This window comes from Tachypleus tridentatus, chromosome 12 (assembly GCF_004210375.1).
Source record: "Tachypleus tridentatus isolate NWPU-2018 chromosome 12, ASM421037v1, whole genome shotgun sequence".
NCBI lineage: Eukaryota > Metazoa > Arthropoda > Merostomata > Xiphosura > Limulidae > Tachypleus > Tachypleus tridentatus.
The window spans coordinates 32,629,193-32,643,688 of record NC_134836.1 but is presented as its reverse complement, the minus strand read 5'-3'; the positions used below and the strand labels follow the sequence as shown (position 1 = coordinate 32,643,688).

At 32.4% G+C, this 14,496-nt stretch overlaps 1 protein-coding gene across 4 annotated transcripts in view; it reads right to left on the bottom strand.

The window, feature by feature from the left end:
- Positions 1–14,496, bottom strand: part of r (carbamoyl-phosphate synthetase 2, aspartate transcarbamylase, and dihydroorotase rudimentary) — a 271,962-nt gene that overhangs the window by 194,756 nt on the left and 62,710 nt on the right. For all 4 annotated transcript variants that reach the window (XM_076473756.1, XM_076473755.1, XM_076473753.1 and 1 more), the window contains exons 8-9: positions 13,421–13,606; positions 7,761–7,862 (exon numbers count right to left, since the gene is read on the bottom strand). In XM_076473756.1, the coding sequence (XP_076329871.1) occupies positions 7,761–7,862; positions 13,421–13,606 (288 nt within the window). The remainder of the gene's footprint in view (positions 1–7,760; positions 7,863–13,420; positions 13,607–14,496) is intronic.

Here is a 14,496-nt window from a genome sequence, read left to right as displayed (position 1 = left end):
AATAAAGTAATGATAGAATAGTGTAATATATTTAATTCTTGTGCATTAGGCTATATAGCATTGTCAACAAGCTACCAGTGTTTAGTGTTGATTATTTATTTCTAGACTACAGTGCTTAAAAGTAGTGATAGTGTGCAATGAGTGCTAGGAGTGGGTTTTATTTGGCAATTGGGACTGGCATGCACTTTTAGAGAAGTTATTGGTTAAGATGCACAATCTGTTTATAGAATTTGCTGGTTGGATGAAAAAATGAAGAGATGAATAAAGAGAAGTGTAAGCTCTAGGAAATGGCAGCAGGATTTTAAAATCTTTAACTTTTACACATAAGGAATACAGTAACTAATGATGACTTTCAGGAAGTTAGGAACAGTATTAGGCTTAGAAGTAATGGATTTAATTGTAAATTGAAGGTTATATTACATAACAGATTTCAGACTTTAGCTTATGCAGATGAGGAATTACAGGAGGAAAGGAAAACAAAAGGAGATAAATATGGATGACAATGCAAAATTTAGAAATTATAATATAGGTGATATTTGGCATAACAAATAGCTAAGATAGTCTGCAGAGAAATTAGAGATAAAAAATAAGGGCTATGCCATCCATAACCATGATTGGAAGATATAATTGACAGAGAAAGTGATATAATATAGGATTCTGGCAATGATGTAGTCTTTTCTTGTGCACATATGGGTTAGTTATAAAGGGAATGGAAGGTAAAAGGAGATAACTGATATATACAAGGGGTTGATAAAAGCATTTAAAGAAAGAGATCATGATTAAATTGTCACAGAAACTTTCAAGACTTAACTGTGAGAATGAGATTATAAGCAGATCAGTAGGGCTGAATGTTAGACTTATCATATTAATTTGTAAAGATGAGCAGATAGTTTAATTTGTAGGATCAGCTTGACAAGAGGAGAAGATTATTTTTAAAAAAGTAGTTTATATTGAAATAAGTTAGAAGCTAGCTGGCTTGAAAGGGTTATTAACTCAGTAGTAAGGTCAGTTTGAAACTAGGATTAGACATTGCCGAGGACCATAATAAACTAATTGCAGAAAATATAGTGTAGGAAAATAGTTAACAAGCAGTTTAAGAGTAAGTTAAATTATCAATATTGTATTACTAGACACATCAGAAATAAACAACTTTAGATCAGTAGTTGGAATGAAGGATAACATAGAGACAGTGCAAGGGTTAGTTGGGGTGCTTGCCCTTCCTTAACTTTTATTACCCCCAAAACTAATGCCATCCATTAATCATTGCCTTCTCAGTTAAGAAAAGCTGGAATTGAGGCTGTATTTTAGTAGTAACTGAAACATGGTTAAATGAAGGCAAATCTGTGAATTTTTGAAGTGCAATTTTAACACATTATGATTATTACCTTTGTCTATTTTTGTTACAGTTAAATTTGTATTATTGTCATGATTAATGAGCACTTTATATATAATTATAACTAAATATATTATGCCCAAGACTATTATTAACAAATGTTACATCATATACCAATTTTTTTCGAGTTTTTTAAAGTTAGTGGATAGGAAGTGAAATCATTAATAACCGAACTGAGTTTCTATAAAGAAAACTGACTATACTAAGAAAGCTGACTTAACCCTTAAACAGCAGCCATCATCAACTAATGCTGCTATCTTCAACATTCCTGCTGCATAAGGGTTAATTGACACTGGTTAGTTCAACACTGTGATAACATGTGATAACTGTCACGAATTAAACTTTTCCACAAATAATTCCCCCAAAAAAAAAAAATTTTTAGAATAAACAATGTCAGAATTTCAGTAACATTTTTTAAGCATATAAAAATAATGGATTTATTTAAATAAAATATAGAGACTTTAAAACTCAATACCAAAGTTTAAGTTTTAAGATATTCATTAAGTTGTTTTCAATATCTATTCTATTATTCCATTACATAAAAATACTGAGTAATGTACTTACTTCTAGTTTTTGTTTGTTTTTTTTAATTCTGATGTTGTATATATCTTTTTAAGAGTGTCTTCTCTAAGTTGGCACTTAAGAACTATAATTTGTATTCAATAAGTGTATTTGTAATGGGATCTGTAAGAGCTCTGAAATAGACCTCTTATAGTAACTTATTTCTGTGCTACCAAATGAAACAACAGCTTGAAAAATATCCTGTTAATTTTAAAATCATTTCATACAGATATTATGTTGACAATACATCTTAATTACGTTTTTAAATTTAAAAAATATTAATAATTTCCTTTTAAACTAGTTAAATAATAAACATAAAATTAAAAAAATCATTTGGAGCCACTGAGATATATATTATTAAAAATAATATTTCAACAGATGAGGTTCAGCAAATGCACTGATCTGTGTATCTTTAGGTATGGTTTTCTGACAGATGCACTAATCTATGTACCATTAGGTACAGTGAAGTTAATTAACAAAACACAAAACATTTTATTTACAAGGTTCAAATGTTTTGGAATACACTTATTCCAGTTTCCACATTTGAAGATTTTGCAGTAGTGACAAAGAAATCATTCAATCAAACATTAAGATCCTTGGTTTCAAACTTATGTACAAATAAATGAGTGGTTGGGTTTAAGTTATGGATGGTTGGTTCTCTGATACTGTAAAATGGTTGTTTTTCAAGTGGTGTTTTCTTTTTATATACATATGATAGAGATATATACATATGATTTAAATTCCCAACCTGTAGCAATAGGGTGATGCATTTTGCACCCTCAGAATCACAATGACAGAGTAAGCAACACAAAAATGGACACACATTATCTTCCAACTGAAGAAGTCCAAAGGGCAACACCCCTAACTCAGAATGATGGGATTGCTCATGCCAAACTTATCCAAAGAAACAGAACTCAATCAGTCTAGAACTAGGGACACTCATCCTCAATCTCCAAACAAGTGTACAAGAAGTATTCCTATCTCCCCTGGAATTAAGGAGAGGACATGTAACCTGTGCTCAATCAAGGGCCTAAAATGAAATTATGTCGTGTTCAAAATTATGAGGAGATAGTAGACCTCCTTCCATGAACAATAAGAAAATCAACAATTATCACATAAAAGGGCCATGCACACCCCCAAATGGATAGTTTTGTGTCAAATCTGAACCAGAATTAGGAATACATTCCAGCATAGACTACTACTCCTGCTGACATCTGAGAAGAATATCCAGAGACCTGAGTATGAAGGCCTCCAACTTTACCCTCTTCTCCAAGAGTGACAGGTAATTGTGTGTGGTAAGGACTCCCTATCTACACTAACAGAATGGGGAGGGGAAAGGTAATTGCACTGGGACACTCTAAGGAACAGTGCAATTAGTAAACTGAGTTCCCTAAATTTTTTAAAAGCACACTGATTCCAATTTATTTAATCTAATGATAGACCAGGACAGCAGATGTTGTTAAAAACAGTCATAGATAAAGGAAAAACTCCCAGAAGAGAGCTGCCCAATCATGTAAAGAACAGCAGAGAAAAGCGTTGGAACAAACCTGAATATATTTCTATAAAAAGTTCTCCACTGGATAAATGAAAAGGCCAACAAAAAGCAAATGTACTGAATCTGCTGAGATGTAACTCACAAGATACTTCACTTGTAAAGACCAAAATATGCAAAATAGATATTTTGAAATTCACCTCAAAGGAAATCAAAGGAAACTGAAGGACCCCAATAAAAACACAGTCAATATGATCACCACAAAAGAAGATGAAATGGGTCACATAACACTTTCAGGCCTGACAGACCAAAACAAAATCTAATATTACAATCAATTGCACAGGTTAGAAATAGATGGAAAAAGAACTGCAGAGATGGATGTATCCCATTTTTAGTTGACAGAAACTTACAAAAAAAATATTTATCAGTATATAATAGGAACTAAAGTAAAGGGAGAAGGGAAGTCCTACAAATATGCCAACAATTTCAACTTATGACATCAGCATGTCAGCAGCCAAATATACTTCCACCAGGAGGTAGAAAATCAAAGCAAGTAAAGACAAGGAAGATATGTAATAAAACAGTAAATTCCCCAATCTGAGCCACAAAAATTAAAAAGGAGGAGAAAATAAATAGTCCCCCTTCCAACCAACAAGGAAGGAGTAGACTCAAAGGGAACAAGGAAAAGCCTCACAATTTTATAAGTCCAAGTGATTAATGGAAGAAAAGGAGTAGGACAGAAAATGGACTTGTGAGAAGCTGATGTAGTAAAGAAAAGTGTTAGAAAACAGAATCTAAATTCTCCCCAGGATCAACCAAAAAATGAAACTCCCAAAGTCCTAGAAGAAAACACCCAAACCCAAATTAATATCTCCATCTCCCAGCAGATAAAAACACAGACAGCTCCAATCAAAAATACGCCCTATTATGGAGACAGATTCTAGATAATATAAGAGAAGTACAGTAGGTCAAATTAGCTACTTTGCTGAGAACAGTAATACAGGAATTCATACCCACAAATATCACGTCTAATTTAGAATATTACCTACCAAAAGTGTCTTTCCTTCTTATACTGGACACTATCTTGGTTTCACCTACAAACAATTCTTGGAACTTCTTGTCCTCTCCATAAAGTTAAATCATTTCCTTTTCAATAATACCATTTATCACCAGGCAAATGGAATTGTCATGAGATCCCTAATAGATCCAATAATAACCAATGGTTTTCTATGCTATAGTGAACACAAGGAGATAAAAAATTGTCCAGATCTGAATCTGTCCTTTACAAACACTATACTGATATCCTAGCACATGAGGTTCAACAAATGCACTAATGTATATACTTTTAGGTATGGTGTTCTGACAGATTAGTTTCAACAGATTTGCTAATTTATACATTACTAGTAATGGTTCTATGAATGATGAGGTTCAACAGAATGACTTATCTAAATAAACAATTGGAAATGGTATTCTAAACATTGAGATTCAACAGAACTAGTGATATACAGATCATTAGAAACAAGTGTTCTGATTGTTAAATGTTATAAAGAAAAGATTTTAGTAACCAGTCTTTTGTTGATGACATTCAATGTGATTTCAACAATGAAATAGAAAGCTATTATGAGAATGGATTGGGTAGTATTTTCTCAGAATATCTTATTTCCACAGCAATCTTATGTTACCAGCTTCTGAGATGGATACCATATGTAGTTCACATAGAATTGGCTATAAAATATAGAAAAATTCATGCAAGAACACCCGACAGAAACTCATGCTGCACAGAAGTGACGTGACTCAAGGTGGTCATACTCATAATTAAGATGACACTATATGAAGTCTTTTTGTTTTAATCCCATCACTACGGGCACAGTCTCAGGGATTGACCTTGTAACCATTCTGTGCTACATATATTTTTCACACTACACCTTTTAATACAGTTTGCATATCTTTAGAAAATTTGGCAGATTATTATCAAACATAACAAGACTTTTGTACAAAAAATATAAGCTTTATGACTTTTTAATTGAAGATTTGCTTGTGTTTTTTCTCTTTTGGAATGTCGACTCCCTCACATACAAATTAATTTTCATTTTAGGATTAAAGATAACTGTATGCATGAGAAAATTGTCAAATTTCATTTGTTAAATCAATATATCCTTCTAATAAAATCCAGATTAATATCAAACACTTTTTTATATTTTATCTGTTATATTCTCTATCTTACATTCATATGGGTTTGGTTCAACTGACTTACCTCATACTCAACATAAAAAAATCTGAATATAAGATTTAGGTAACTCTTTTTTGTTCTGGAATGGCTATAAATTGTAATACGGTGGTACAAATGTTTATTTTAAATAACTTACGTTTCATAACATTAAACATCTATCCATATTTATAATTTTTATTTATTGACTTTTCAACTGTGTCTGAGTAAAATTAAAGAGGTAGCAATCATGGCACACGTACATCTCATGTTACCATTTCTAATAACATAACACTGGTGTTCACAAAGTGATCCATCTTGGCTTTGTTCTAGTGGACCAATATTTTGTAAAACATTCAGCCTTCGGTTATATTGCATATACGTAGAAAGAATATTAACACTGAACAGTTAAGTAAAACAGCTTGTTTTTGTTTATAACAAACTGTATGTGTGTGGGTATATATATATATATATTACTACTTACAAATAAATAAATTCTTACATTTCTGTTATTTTCTTAAAACATAGAACAGTAAATAAGGAGATATAAAAAACAATAATCTTTACTAAAAAAAGTTTGTATTTGCTCACTGTATCTTGCATGTTTAACTTTACCAAATTTTGCAAGTGGAGGATGTAGAGTGTAATTAGTGTGTAACAAAGCTACACAATAGGCCATCTGTGCTCTTCCCACCACACTGAAATATTATGTGTACCAAAGACAAGTATGGATTTAGTTTTAAAATGTAACAACAACCAGAAATATCATGCAAATCAGAGACAAATGAGAATTTAGTTATAAAATAGGAAGATATCAATCTAAAGTATTATGTGAATTAAAGACAACTGAGAATTTTGTTTTATACAATTGTTCTTTATAGCTATGCTTAATATCTACATGTACCCAGTTTTCCACATATTCATTTCAGTTGTATTTCAAATGTTTTTAGACATAAACATCACTTCTTTCACAACATAAGCCTAGCAAAGTTCTGGTATAACTTAAGTCATCACATGTTTGGAACACTGATTTATTAAATTGACAAACTGGACACAGCTTTTAATTACCAACATTTTTTGCTACATTTTCTGACAAAGAAATGGGTGGAAGTACAATTTTATTTACAGAATTTAATTTCATTCTGAAATGATGGTGATGCCAAAACTTGAATGAATCCACTTAGAAGCCTTTATTTGAAATTTGTTCAATACTGGAATTTACAAGAGAAGGAAGAGCAATAAGTGGAGATAGCATGAAGTTGCACAAATACACGAGATTTTTTTTATGTAAAAAAGTGAGAATGTAGTCTAATCAAAGTTGTGTTTCTGAGGAGATATTAGTTAAATCAAATATAATGATGTTTATATAGTCTGATGACAATTTTTTCCTTAAATTTCTTCTTTGATTATGCATGTTTTTCATCAGTATAAGTTTCTATTAGAAGAGAGGACAACAGTAAAATTGTATACTTTGTCTTTCTGAAATATTTGACAATGTTGCTATAGATTCTTTTGTTTATAAGTTCAATGTAGCTTCACTTATGGAGTGCTGATACTATGACATATTCTGGTAGACATTTGGTTAACTGCATCCCTTGCTTTTGAAGTTTTTGTAATTTTCAACAATTCATCCTTCCTGTGTTAAAAAAAGCAGGGCAACCATATTCAAAAACTGACAAGATGTATGCTTTATAGATTTCAAGAATTATTTTACAGTCTTTGCCTGAGTCATCTATAATGTGCAAGTTGGTTGATATGGGATGAAATCATGTTACTTGTATTGTAAGTATGGTAGTTATTTGAAATGAAAGAACAACAGCCGTTAAATAAATGTAACAGAAATACTAAATAAGAGAACATATATAAGTCAAATTAATCCTTTAATGTTATATGTTTCATTCTGTCAAACTATAACTACTATTATACTCTAATTATTTGTTTATTAAGAAGTATTTTCAAAATATGGCCCATTTTCAGAAGATACTTTACATTTGTGGTCCTGTTTAATACTTCTATTAATTTAAATTCCAAGTAAATTAAAATCATAAACTTTAGCAAAATATTTATCCCCCCACTGAACAAACACTTGTTATTAAACAACTACTCACTTCAAGTCACCAAGGATACTAGCATTCACCATTTCAATGAAAACATCAAACAGTGACTCCATGTCCTGAGGTCCTGCCTTATGTTCTGGATGAAACTGAACACTATGAAAAAAGTAAATTATTCAGTTGTGATTAAAACAATATTTTGTGACATGATGTGTAATTAACATTCTCTTTTTTCTTGATACTGCAGCACAAGGTCAGGATAATTCTGTTTCTTTTTCAGAGAACAAGGATACCTTACTAAAAAGTTTCTGTCAAAATGTTTTTCTTGCCTTATAGAATAGTACTTCATTCCAAAGTAATGTCTTAGGTACTTTATTCAAACATATCATGTTTAAATGTGCCCATACATGGTAAAATATGTATGACATTACAAGATCAGATGCCTGGTGAAACCTCATTACTCTCATAAACTTATGCCCCTTTTAAATAACAAACTTAAAGGTTTATATTCAAAAATGCATTCACTTGCAGAACATAAATTTTACTTCTTATTCTTTGATTCAATAATAGTAAATGGCAATTTAGAAATGTTTAGATATTTTTACAAGTACAAAGTAATACTAATCAGCACTCTGCCTGATCAATCCAAATTCAAATTAGTAAACTCAGAAACAGATAGTCTAACTCAGTTAACAGGGTTACATGATATTCATCTGTGACAAATCAATCCAAATACTAACTGACAAAATCCTGAGCTCTAATGAACCAACATACATTGTAATTAAAACAATTCCAAAGAGTAAGTCTAAATTTATTACAATGATTATCTAAAATTCAGCTCTGACCTACTAATCTAACCCTTTCTGATGTGATATTAAGACCACAGATCTTGCAGGTCTACCTGAGATTCAGCTCCCACTGACTAATTCAAATTCCTGAAAAAATTCAAAATGGAGGAAATAAATTAATTAATAGGTCTATATAAGATTTAGTAGTGTAGTACCAGGTTGTACAAAATATTTTCCACTCCTTTAGTTTAACAGAAAAGTTTCTGAATTTTATGTTTATCACTTTTCCCTTGGCTGGAACATGTTAGCACCTAAGCAAGTTTCTAATTTTTCCTCTCTGCTGAGGCTAACTGGATGAAGTGGAAATTAGACATCTTGTTGGAATAATAACATGCTTTTTAGTTGACATGCCAAGTTGTTCTTGTCAGATCATACAAATTAATGTTTTGTTATGTTAAAAAACTCAACAGTTTATTTTCATCCTTACAACAGTGTACAGGAGCATACAATTCATATAAGAGATTGATAGGCACACATCAAAGTTTTTAGGAGTAAATTTAAAGGATTATGAAAGGATGAAATTTCACACCATTTAACAGAACAACAACATTAGCTGAGTTCATTTGCATATTTTATTAGTATAATTAAGATACAGGCAACTGTTGGATGATAAACCCAGATTTGGTGCTCAGAAGTGACAAATGCCTACTTGCATAGATAGATATCCAAAGAAAGGAAAATGGAACAGGCAAAGTGTAAAGATACTCTATGAGAGAAATTAGTAAATCTAACCAAGGACTTTACAAAAGCTATGTGGGAAGATGGAGTGCAGATGGTTCAGGATAGAGCACCAGTGAGTGAGTTGACTAAGAAGGTCCATATGGAAGGGAAGAAGAAGGGCCACCTGCAGTCAGAGGAACTGAGGGAGCCAAAGGAAGGCCAGGAAAGAGCAGTCATAATGGCCAAGCATGGAATAGCATGGATAAAGACAACCCAAAGAAGTAAATGGTTGGGAGGATAAACATAAAGGAACAGGTGAGACCAATCATGGGTGAAGACATTAGCAGCCTTGGCTGGAAAATGAGGAACAATGGACCAAAACCAAGGTAATTGGAATTGAGGATGGTGGCAAAGGCATCAATAAAAAGCACACCCAGATACAGACAGAGCCATCAAAAAATGGCAAGGTGCAGCAACTACACCAGAAATAAACAAAATTTGGACAAAAACAACAACTGACCAAGAGAGGAAAAGCACCCATGACACAATACATTATCAAAATAATTCAATGTGTGTGGATCTAAGAAAGAAAATCCACAGTACAAAAACACAAGACATGAGACTTTACATTCCCTAGGTGATCAACAGAAAACACCCACTAGAAATGTTATAATAGATCATAACCTGCAGGAGAAAACAAATAATTCAAAGCTCAATGAAATGCCAAGAGCTTGATAACATTAATGTGAGGAGAAATCTCCTTCACAGACCAATGATCTGAAATTCTAAAGGAAGCATCCATAAACAGATGTAACTTGGACCAAGAAAGAGAAATGCATACCTCCTGCCAACATGGGGGCTTGTCCAACACCAATGAAGATTGAGAGGTAAAAAGAGAGGTAAGATGAACAGTAGCATCTGAGGGATCCCATAAAAGGTCCCATTGGTCATGAAGGGCCTAATGAAGCAAATGCATATGAGCCCTGCCAAAGGTTATGACAGGTGTCAGAGGTAACCACCATCCTAAAAGCTACAAAACATCACAGTAGGATGTAATGGAACAGATAAACAAGTCGAAACAGTCAGCTCCACTGAATGGAATATGAAAGGAGAAGGTAAAGCCCACTTGAGATGGATGTTGAAAAAAACCATCTCACCCTCAAAGCTATGAGAAGAAGCTGATGAGTTGGACCAGAAAACTCATGTTTGGCAATGGAAAAAAGAAGCCAGTTGCCCATATACATGTGGAAAAGCAGTCTCCTAGGTATGAACATGATGAGTAAGGGAATGAATACACAACAAAAATAGACAACACAGAATGAAGATCAAAGGACATGGCATTAAAAGGTATACCATTCTACAATGAGCAAACTGACAGCAGTAAAGCCCCATGAAGCAGGTGTGGCAAATCAGGGTAGGTGGAAAAGAAATGTCTTGGATAGGCACTAGCATGACTAGGGATCCTAAGGAGAAAGAAGAAAAAAACATGTATCACTACAAAATACAAAGAACAGCAGTGTTGTGGGAAACTGTGACAGACAGGGCAGGGCCAGAAAAGGAAAGGTCAGGAAACAGGACTGGGAGCCATAATTGAAGAACATTAGGTCTCTTGCAGAGAAAGGCAGAGCCTTGTTGGACAGAAGCTACCCACAATGAGAAAAACAAAGTAATTGTGTAAAACTCCAAATGTCATAAAAACAGGGCCATAAGAATGGCCCTTATATAAGGAACCAAGCAATAAGTCCACAAAAATATAGTCTTGAAGTCCAAAATACAACTAAAGAGAAGTGAACCACATGTGTAGGACCATAACTGAAGACAATATATACCCAACAGTTGAAGGGAAGAGGGAGAAATGTCCCCAGAAACACCACAGAATTCTCACATGAAATCTCAATGCTGAAATAAGGGCAGAGGTAAAATAAACAGGAAATTTTTGGGAGGCCCAGATAGGTAGATTGAACCCACAATTGATGGTTTGAAATGTAGTTGTTCTCTTCAACAGTTGCAAAGGAAGACTAATCCAAAGCATGCAGAACACAGGGATATCAAAGGAACCATAAAATGGGATGACAAAAGTACAGTGTAAACTTAAACAAAATGGAATGGAGAAAAAAAGAGCAAAAAATTAATCAACACATACCTGAGATATAAACACTGAGAAAACCAACAAAAACTGAACAGAATCCTCAGAAAGATGTAGGAAGCCATGGTGAATTCCAAGGAGAGGAAAAAAAAATCAGAATATACAAATAAAAGGTTTCAAAAGTATAGGAAGAATAAGGGCATGAATAAGAGACAACATGCTTTCCATATAATGCTTCATCTCTCTGAGAACAAAGACCACAAAATCCCCCAATAGGTCATCTGCTCCTGTAGTCAAAAGTATGGAAATAAACGTGTGATATGCACAACACAAAATGTTAACAGTGACTTTAAAATTTGTGTATGATATGAAACCAGAAAAAATTGTATGGCAAACATGGGTAAGTCAAACATTCTCAAAGAAAATTGAAAATGAAATTAACACTTTTTGTCTCCAAACTTCCTAAAATTAATAAGATCAGATAAATCTTTTGCCAGAAGTAAATTTTATTTCTTTACATATTTGTTTGTTTGTTTAATAATTTGGCCTATTGAAGAACAGGACAGTGTACAGCATGGGAATTAGACTAATATTTCTCATTATAATGAAAACCCTAATTCTAAATATTATACCAACATAATTAATATTATCTGCATAAATTTTCTAAAGCATTTTCTGACTGTAATGCTACTTATTTCAGAAAACTAGCTGTTTCTGTACACACATGTACATTCTGAAAAATTCCAGCTCATCTTGGGTTTAATTAACTTTCTAGGACCAATCCCACCCTTTTCTAAGTTTCTCCTGGCTCTTTCTCCTTTATTAAGATAATAAACAGTGACTTATTTACCAAAATGGAAAACCATACATGTGTGCTTCTTCCCAAATGCATGCAGAAGTTGCAGCTGGTCTCTACTGGACTTGCAGTCTTGAAGGGAACATAATGGCAAAATCAGGGTACATTTCAATTGTTGATGCCAGTTCTTCTGGGTTACATTTACATTTGACCTCAACACATTTAGAAGATGGTCCAGGTTCTGCTTCACATTCCATGTGTTCACTGTTTTTTAGTTTAAACATTTCTGTAATTTTTTGTGTGGCTATACATGCAGCTTGTGCAGAGGCACTAATCTAGTTGATATACATTCATCACAGAGAACAATAAACCTTTATTCAAGCAATTATATGTTGCTAGGTTACAATGCATGCTGTATTTGCCTGTAACCAGTATGCTTTAGCATGAAATTTATGGTCTACATTTTAGTTTCTACAAGTGCAAAATTCAAAGAAAAAATAAATTTTTACCATCCTGTTCCTTTTTAATAATGATCTAAAAAGTTTGATTGTAAATTTCCTTAAAAAACAAATTAAGGACTTGTCTCAATGTTTCAGGATAATTTAACGTGTAGTTTAATTCCCTAAATGTAATGTACACTCTTGGTGTAAGGGGTCAGGAAAACATATTTTAAGTTAGTTTTGCACAAGTTTCAAGAGATTTTTCTGCAGATTTTTAGGAGGATTTATATACATTTCCAATAGGTTTTAACATAGATTCTTCATTAATGTATTAGTTTAAAATAAGTGAAAACTCCTAAAATTCTCATATCAGAATTGTATCTGTAACTATAAGTACATATTGTTTGTTTCATTTTATTCTGTCTTCATTCAAAAACACTCTTATTAAAAGTCCTCCTGCAAGTGTTAGCCATAGTTGAGTTTAAGGTGCCATTACTTTGACTTAATTTCTCATAAAGTTCTTAGCTATAAATTAGTTAATTACATCCACCATAAATGAACAGTATTATAATACACACTCACACACACACACACCATCACTTGCCCATAATCCAGTAGTGTATTTTATTGTATTCTGTGTTTATTGTCTACACTGGAACTCAATACATATCTGCATTTCATGTGAAATCTATGTCAATCTCATTCAAGAAATCCAAATGACATCTTGCTCCACAGAAAGGCTGTGCTTAAACTTATATAATTATCCATTAAATAGGTAAATTTATATTAGTCTAAATTAAAAAAATAAACTCTAATTTCTTTTTATGATTAATTATGACAGAAAATTACAATTTATTTTGCAAATCCACTCACTGTGTACATACCTAAAGAAAGGCTTGCTCTTATGCACAATTCCCTCATTGGTCTTGTCATTTGCATTTGTAAAGAGAGGTGACCAATCAGATGGTAAAGTAGTAGCATCGACTGCAAAGCCATGGTTCTGAGAAGTAATGAAACAGAGTTTTTCATCATAATAAATGCAAGGTTGATTATGCCCACGGTTACCATACCTAAGAAAGAAAACGTTACTTCATGAATTGTATCTGAAATACATATATAAATATCTGCCAATCCCTTGTTAAAATCAACTTCAAAATCCAGTTCTTAATAGTGAAAAAATGTTTCAGTGAAATGTAAAGATGATTGCATCTACAGCAGCAATGACAAGATAAACTATACATTTGAAAGTCTCAATAGTTGCAAAGATTTTTTTTTTTTTTTGCCATCAAGTGAACAGTATAAGAGTGACATAAAAGCAGCAACTGAAAAAACAGGTTGAAATAGACTTTCTTACTTTCTGGAGAGTAAAACTCAGAACATAAAAGAGAAATTGAATTTTGTAGATATAAAAGATGTATTAGTAGCACTTGCATATTAGAACACCTAAAGCTAAACTGAGCACATTATAATCCTCCATCACACTTGAAGTATTCTAAATCAGAAGTTAGAAAAAATAAATTAAATTTTGTAGATATGAAATATGTACAAAGGAATTTGCATATAATCCATATAAGAAACTCAAGCAAATGAGATTTTTACCCTCAGGAATGTCTCATAAGTTATGAACAAAATTATAATAAAAAGAATATATTTTAACATAATTAAAATCAGTCACAGATTATGACCTTGACAAATGCAAAATTTAGTGGCTGATTTCAATTTTTTATCATTTTAGAAGTAATACATATGTGTAGAGAGTGTGTATGATATATTATAGTTTATTCATACACATAATATTCCAAACATCCATAAACTTTATAGACTTATATATAAATACAGCTATATTTTAAGTTTGTTGAAATTTTCAAATAAGGTTGCCTTTAATATTTACTTACAAGTATGCTCTCTTCTTCAATTTTTCTGCATGGTGAAAAGTCAGTAAGCTTAGTGATAAACTGTG